The 8,196-nt window shown below is 39.3% G+C and overlaps 1 protein-coding gene across 1 annotated transcript in view; it reads right to left on the bottom strand.

Moving 5' to 3' along the window:
• TMC3 (transmembrane channel-like 3) overlaps nucleotides 1-8,196 on the bottom strand; it is a 69,927-nt gene that overhangs the window by 56,464 nt on the left and 5,267 nt on the right. The window contains exon 3 of the mRNA XM_006870946.1: nucleotides 8,061-8,136. Coding sequence (XP_006871008.1) covers nucleotides 8,061-8,136 — 76 coding nt within the window. The remainder of the gene's footprint in view (nucleotides 1-8,060; nucleotides 8,137-8,196) is intronic.

Raw genomic sequence — 8,196 nt, forward strand, 5'->3', positions numbered from 1 at the left:
ATATATATAATAGCTGCAATGGGGGAGATGTTATGAGAGCTGTATGGTGTGGCACTGTGGGTTAATGCGCTGCACTGCAAGGACAGTGTGAACTGCAAGTTTGGTGGTCAAGCTCACCAGCTGCTCCTTGGAAACCCTCGACAGGTCACTACGGGTCAGAACCAAATTGAAAGCACTTAACAACAACAGGAACAACTCTTTGATTGTGGATGGCAATAAAACTGTTAAAAATCTTTTTCTATGAAACTATTTTATTAAAGTACTATATTATGTAAAGGAGTCCTGGGGTGGTGCTGTGGGCTAATGCTTCAGACTGCAAAGTCATTTGAACTGCAATGTCAGTGGTTCAAGCTCACCAGCTGCTATTTGGAAACCCTATACAGGGTGGCTATGGGTCGTGATCGACTCGACGGCACTTAACAACAACAACCTATTATGTAAAATGTCACTCTTCAAAGAGACCCAACAACAATAGCACTCAGAAATCTTAAGTAAAACTTTTCAAGGGGAAGTTAGTATTTTTTTAGTCAGCTTGAACAAAGTTCAGCAGCCAGGATCTTGCAGTCAGCTTGCACCCATGCAGGCAAAGCACCCAGGGTGGTTTTATTGGATTCTGCAATCTTTTGGCTCCTGTTTTCCTTCACCAACCAGTAATCACTCTCTTTACTCTTGGTCGCTATGAATTCTTTCATCACAAAGTTATTTTGCTCTTGGTGTTGCCTCTTCCAATCCAAATTTGTAAACTGAAAACGTCTCTCAGATTTTTGCAACTGTATTTTCAGTTGTTCCACGGTCTATATCTGTCCTGTTGATTCTTTCTATAGCTTTTCTGTTTTCCATCTCATTTATTTCTGCTCTAATCTTTATTATTTTTTTTGTGTGTGACTGTAGGTTCCCATTGTTGGTTTGTTTCTAATTGTTGGAGATGCTGTGTTAATGTGAAATTTGGGTTCTTCCTTCTTTTGGGATGTGTGCATTTATTTCAATAAATTGTCCTCTAAGCACTGTTTTCACAGTGTTCCAAAGATTTTGATATGTTGTGTTTTCATTCTCATTTGTTTACTAGGAACTTTGTGAGTTCACGTTAAATTTCTTCTACTACCCAGTCACTTTTTAGCAGGGTGTTATTCAGTTTCTATGTATTTGACTTTATTTCCTTGGTCTTCCTATTGTTGATTTCTAGTTTCATAGCATTGTTGTCTGAAAAGATGCATGGTAGCATTTTGATGTTTGTAAATTTATGGAGACTTGTTTTGTGGCCTAACACATGGTCAATTCTGGAGAATGTTCCACGTACACTAGGAAAGAATGTGTGTTCTGCTGTTGTTGTGTTGAATGCTCTGTACACATCTATGAGGTCAAGTTGGTTGATTGTGGTGTTTAGTTCCTCTGTACCTTTGTTGAGTTTCTTTCTTGTTGTTCTATCCATTTTCGAAAGTGGCGTATTAAAATCTCCCATGACAATTGTATATTTCTTTCTTCAATTCTAGTAGGGTTTGCTTTATATATCATGGTGCTCTTTCATTGGGAGCATAGATTTTATTATGGTTATGTTGTCTTGCTCAATTGACCCTTTAATCATGAGATAGTGTCCTTCTTTATCTCTTATGCTGTTTTTTGCCTTAAAGTTTATTTTATCAGAGATTGGTATTGCCACTCAGGCTCATTTTTCATTGCAAGTAGGTTGGTATATATATATTTTTCTGTCCTTTAACTTTTAGTCTGTTTTTGTATTTGTGTGTAAGATGTGTGTCTTGTAGGTAGCATATAGAAGGGTCTTCTTTTCTTATCCATTCTGCCACTCTCTGTCTCTTCACTGGTGCATTTAATCCATTGATACTCAGTGTAATTATCAATAGGTATGAATTAATTGCTATCATGTTAGTTTTCTTTTTGTGATACTGTTCGTTTCTTTGTTGTGCATGCTTTTGTGCGCTGAGTTCCTGTTTTTTGTGCTATTTCTTATCAGTTTCTTCTTAGTTTTAATGTTTCCATGTTCTACTTGGATCTTCATTTTCATGATGTATTCTTTGAGGTACCTTATAGTCTACTAACTTTTCCCTCCAGTTAAGACAGTCTGTTGTATCCTGTAATCTACCTGACCTCCTCACCACCTGGATCTCTGTTTCTATATTTTCCCCTTTTTGACACTGTTATTATTTTGATCTTTGATTGACCTCTCAGGTCCTCTGAATTCATTGTTGTAGTTTTGTTCTGTTCTGGACTCTGCTATTTGCCGGCTGAGTTCTGGGTGGTGTTGCCATGTCTGTCAATCTCTGGCTGTTGTCTGTTCTTGTTGGTTTTCAGTCCAAAGAACTCCCTTTAGGATGTTTTGAAGCACTGGGTTGGCTTTGACAAAGTCTCTTAGCTTCTGTTAATCTTGAAATGTTTTGATTGCACCATTGTATTTGATTGACAGTTTTGCTGGGAAGATGATTCTTAGTAGTCAGTTTTCTTTTCTTTTATGGTTTTTTTATATATGTCTCCCCATTGCCTTCTTGCCTGCATGGTTTCTGCTGAGAGGTCAAGGCTCAATCTGATTTACTTGCCTTTTGTAAGTAACACTTCTCTTTTCCCTGGCTGCTTTTAGGATTCTCTCCTTGTCTTTGATTTTGGAAAGCTTTGTTATGATATGTCTTGGTGATTTCCTTTTGGGGTCTGTCTTTCCTGGGGTTCGTTCAGCTTCATGAATGCTTATCTTCTCATCCTTCAAGATGTTAAGGAAATTTTCTTCCAGAACTCCTCAACTATCTCCTCTGTGGACTTCTGTGAGTCTTCCTGTTTCAGAATGCAATAATTCTTAAGTTACTCCTCTTCATATTATCCAACATAAATCTTAAACTCTCTTTAGATATTTTTAATCCTTTTTTCTGCTTGCTCTTCTATCTTAGCAGTATTAAGAGATTTGTCTTCCAGCTCGCTAGTTCTGGCTTCCATCTCTTCAGTTCTATTCCTTTGCCCCTTCAGTGTATTGTCCATTTCTGATATTTTATTATTAATTGTTTGGACCTCTTTTTGAAGGTTTTGAATTGTTTCCAGTGCTTTATCTATCTTGTTTGATTGCTCCTGTAGCACTTTCCTGACTTATTCTTTATTTTCCTTCACCCCTCTGAGAAGCATTTGGATTTATCTCCATATCATTCTTTTGAATTTCATCTCAGGCAGATCCAAAACCTGCTCTTCTTCTAAGGGGAAGTCCGTATCTGCCTCCAGCTCATTTGTCTCAGTTACTCTTTTCCGTTTTTGGACATGTGCTGAGATATTTTGTTGTTTTTTTTCTTGGACATTTTCAATAGTTAGATGTGTTTTCAATGATTTAAATGAATGTATGTTGCTGTATTGTTAAGCTAACTGAATGTCTCCTGGTGGATGTGATCTGGAGATAGGCTTCCCCTTTCATGTGTCTTATTACTCAACTGCTAGCTATCTTAGCAGGTGTTGACTATCTATGTAGTGCACAGCAGCTGATATTGCTCCTTTCTGAATGGTGGGATATTATGGGGTATGCTTGTAGCTTGGCTATATGGCCATGATTGCTGTCTCCTCTTGGATAATGTAGGGAGAGAAAGCTCCCACCCCCAGGAAAAAAGTGAGATCAAAAGGACCAAAACCAGAAACAATATAAAAATAGAGACAAAAACCAGCACACAAAAACAAAAACAAAACCATAGCAGACTGTCCAGTAGCCTTTGCTGTGCAGGTCAGTGTTCATGCACAGTAGAAAACTCCAGCAGTGGGTGGGGGTGTCCACTTGCTCAGTCAACCCTCCCCTCTAGTCACCACTGTGGAGGTGTGCAGATAGATACTGAGAAATGAATGGAAGAAAGACTGTTCACAATTTTTATCTCTGAATGTCAGTTAGGTATCTGCATATGCACAGTGTAATTCTCAAAATGACTGTGTCTTTGTATATAGTAGTTGATGTTGGCTCTTACCTTTTATGTTGGTGTTTTACAAGCTGCAAATATGGTTTGGCTGTATGGCCAGACCTGCTGTCTCTAGTTAGGTAAGGCAGGAATAAAAGCTTCTGTCTACAGAAGAGAGTCAACTTTAGGGCTAAGTCCCAGAGTCAAAGGTCATAAGATGCAGCCACAGGATTAGCTTGTGGGACCACTGGGGCTTTACACCATTGGACAATTGTACCCTGTGGGCACAATGCTGGACCCTTTTGGGGGTGCACTCCCACCCACCTGAAGATGCCCAGGCTAGCCAAAGAGGGTGCAACAGGGAAGAGGAGGAAAGAAAAGTGAAAAAAAGTCATCACACCTCTTTTTCCACCAGTTGCTCCGTGGCTTTCATGCTGTATCAGCCTAGCTGTGGCCCCACCCTCTGATCTCCACACAAGCTGTGGGCCACAGGGTGAGACCCAATTGATTCTGAAATTGCCATTTATTCCTTCCACTGTCAGATATCTCCACCATTGGGCATGGAAAACTGATGCCCCCCATTTTGTATTAGATATATAGCTCTGGAACTGTTTCAGCAAAGTGCTTTCTCTGTTTTTTTTTTTTTTTCATGCTGTCTCAGAGGAGCCTCCACGGCCTATTTTTGCTTCTCTTACTCCCAAACTGGAGGGCCCCTTAACAGGTTTTCTGTTTGTGTTTATTATGATGTGTATACAATATTCAGATAAGACCAGTGTTTGCAGTTTATAGCACTGGAGACCTAAGGGTAAATTTGGGGGCTGGAGACTCCAAGGTGACCCTCTACCATCTATATCTGGAGTCCTGGTGTGGTGCTGTAGGATAAGCACTTGCTAACCACAGTCCAAACTCAACAACCATTCCTCAGAAGTCCTATACAGGGTCGCTATGAATCAGAACTTACTGGGTGGCATGAGAACAACATAGTTTATATTAACCTTTCCATTATTTTTCTTAAAGGAATTTTATGAATTGACTGCACTATAATCTCTAGTTTTAGTCTCATATTCTTGTCTTCCTCTGATGATTTTAAAGCAGGCCAATCATTATGTCTCTACATCACTTGTTATTTATTTCATTTTACTTTTCAGAAAATGTTGCTTTTTAGTCATTTTAGTTTCAGAAACTCCATTTTCTGTGTATCCAACTGCAGATGCTGACTATCAGAAATCAGACTCCCACCTGTATATTGTGACTTCTGCATTTCAGTAGATTAAAAACTGAGCTGGCCCTGCAGCATTTTCTTCATTGGTGACAGCAGGGATCTGTTTCATATGATTCCTATTTTAACTGCAACGTTCCAAAACTGCAACAATGCCGACTTCTAGTTGGGCTCCTCATTCAACTTTTAGATTCTTAGCTTCCTCGAAAGTCTCACTATAAATGGCCCTATTTTCCTGTCCCACCTTTTTTTTTTTAAAAGCCTGTACTTCAGATTCCTTTCTCAGTGATGGTTCTCTAAATCCCGGTCAAGTTGCCTAATTTCTTCATTGTTGTTCTTGTTAAGTGTCATCGAGTTGGCTCAGACACATAGTCACCCTGTATAGGGTTCCCAAGGAGTGGCTGGTGGGTTTGAATTGCCAACTTTGTGGTTAGCAGTCCAGTGCTTATCCTACAGTGCCACACCAGTATTCAATTTCTTCATTAAACTGATTTTTTTTTCTTTTATGTATGTTAAATGTCTCTCCATGATGGATATTTCTGGATTATATTCTTTAGTCTGCTTAAGTGATTTCTCCCTCGCTTCCAATGGAGATACCATGCTTCTATCTTCTGTAACCATTTGATCATTTGATCGCCAACTCAAAGCTTTTCAGTCCGAAATACAGCCTCCTAATGGATTGGGAATGTGTTGTTTCAGCTTCAGGTATTCTCTTTTCATGTTCGGGAAATCTAGTTGCTGTTGAAGTGTTCATATCCAATTCTTGCAACAATTTCTATTTCATAGTTTTCACCTCTGTGTACTTCACTTGATTTTTTTGAAGAGACATATTTTTAATAAGGCCATCTACTGCCTGTTTTTCTTGTTGAAGTTCTTCTTTTATATTTTCAATTTGCTTCTTTTTATTCATTACTTCTTCTGCCTCAATCTTGGCACTCAGTTTATCTACCAACATGTCATAGTCCACTAGTTGTCCTTGGAAACACTTTGATTTCAACAGTTGAAGTCTCAGGCCTCTGTTTACATGGCAAATATACTAAATTCTCTTGATTGTACATTTGTATTTCTTTCTGAAGTTTATTAATTTCAGTTGTAAGTTTACTCATTTTACTTCTGGGGAATACAAGATAACAACTTTTGTCTAAAATCTGTCTCTAGAGACCTTTCATTCAGGTTTTCATTCTTCCTAAACCTTGCTGGGTTATAGGACAATCAGCAACTTTGATTTGAGAAGACTAGAAGACCACCAATGAGCTCTGGTAGCTAGTGGTACCAGTCGGGCTGTTAACCTCAAGGTTGGCAGTTCGCAACGACCAGCCATTCCTTGAGAGAAAGATGAGGCATTCTGTTCCTGGAAAGATTTACAGCCTCGGAAACCCTATGCAGGGTCCCTATGAGTTGGAACTGACTTCACAGTTGCATACCAATTGCCACCCAAATATTTCCTGATGGGATTCGTATTCCAGAAGGAGGTCTTCTGGTCAACCCAATTCATCTTATGCTATAAGACCAGATACCGATAGTTTAGGGTTACTGGTCACAGCTTGTTCACTTTAACCACTCCGCTGGTGTGGAAGGAGGATTGTGATCACACTGTTCTGGAATACTCTGCCACCAAAAAACCAACTAGCGGGTCCTTCATTCAATAAAAATTACATGAATTTTGAAAAATAATCTGTTAATATTTATCAAGCATCAAAACATGGATCACAGTCCTGATGGACATTTACCCAAAGCAAGGAATTTAAAAAAGATAGCAGGTGTGCAAGCCTTTGTAATGTTGTTAATAATAAAGAAATACGAGAGGCAATCTAAATGTTCATCTTCAGCAGGTGAATGATTAGTTAAATTAATATATATTTACCTGATGGAATATGACATAGTCATTGAAAATGTACAAAAATTATATAGCAACATGGACCAACCCTTACGTTATGGTGTCAAGTAAAATAAAAAGCAAGACACAATAGTTTTCACGTCATACACTACTTTTTGGTATTTGCCATTGAGTCAGTTCTGACTCACAGAGACCTTGTACAGAGTTTCTGAGTTGTGGCTGGTGGGTTTCAAACGTCGATTTGGTGATTAGCAGTCCAGTGCTTATTCTACAGTGCTACACTAGGATTCAAACTGCTATGATGTGAAAGTGATATATTTATGTAAAGACTGAAATATAATTTTTTAAAAAATTTGATGCTATATTGAGGAGTAGGGCTCACAGGAGAAATAATTCTTTTTAAAAATCTTCTAAACAGTGCTGGTGTGGCACTGAGGATTAATGCGCTGGTTGGGACCATAAGATGGGTGATCCAAGCTCACCTGTCGGAACGACTCAACAGCACTTCGCAACAACAACAAACACTTATGAACATTATCACAATATCTTTCTAACAGAGAATTTCAATGTATACTAAAGTTTAACTTTCAGTAACTGAATGGGTAAAAATGACAAGTTACAAAAACCTTAGCCTTATAATGTGTGTTGCTGAATGAGCCCTGGGGTATGTCTGTAACTTTCTCATCACAAGTGATACAGTGAATTGAACCTATATGTGTGGGTAGAACCCAGACACGATAGATGCTAGATTATTCTCCCAAGACCAGAAATCCCTTTTCTGCTAATTGATACTTGCTGGGGTCACACAAAGTGACAGCATATGGGGCCACAGTCCAAGCTTTGGAACATGCAAACTTTCCAGCTCCTACCACCGCACTGCAAGAGTTCTGGTTTGGCACTATGGGATACGCACTGGACCACGAGGTCAGTTTGAATCTCAAGGTTAGAGGTTCAAATTTACCAGCTGCTCCTTGGAAACCCTATACAGGGTAGCTATGAATCCGAGCCGACTTGAGGACTCTTAGAGACAACAACAACACTGCTCTGCAGCTGTTAATGACGCACTGAGGGCACGCGCATTTTCCCGTGCCTGCGCACACAGGCAGGGTGGGAAGGCAGGCATGAACGAGAGTCTTACCTCGGCACCGGCTGCTTGGTAGCCTCGGGTTCTGGTTAGTCTCCCTTCAAACTTCAGCACAATCTCCTTTGCTCGTCTGTGATTGTGAACACAGTGTTATTACACTTCTAATCCTGGAAATACTTTATAAGTGAAA

This window comes from Chrysochloris asiatica, unplaced genomic scaffold, assembly GCF_000296735.1.
Source record: "Chrysochloris asiatica unplaced genomic scaffold, ChrAsi1.0 scaffold00156, whole genome shotgun sequence".
NCBI classification, from domain to species: domain Eukaryota; kingdom Metazoa; phylum Chordata; class Mammalia; order Afrosoricida; family Chrysochloridae; genus Chrysochloris; species Chrysochloris asiatica.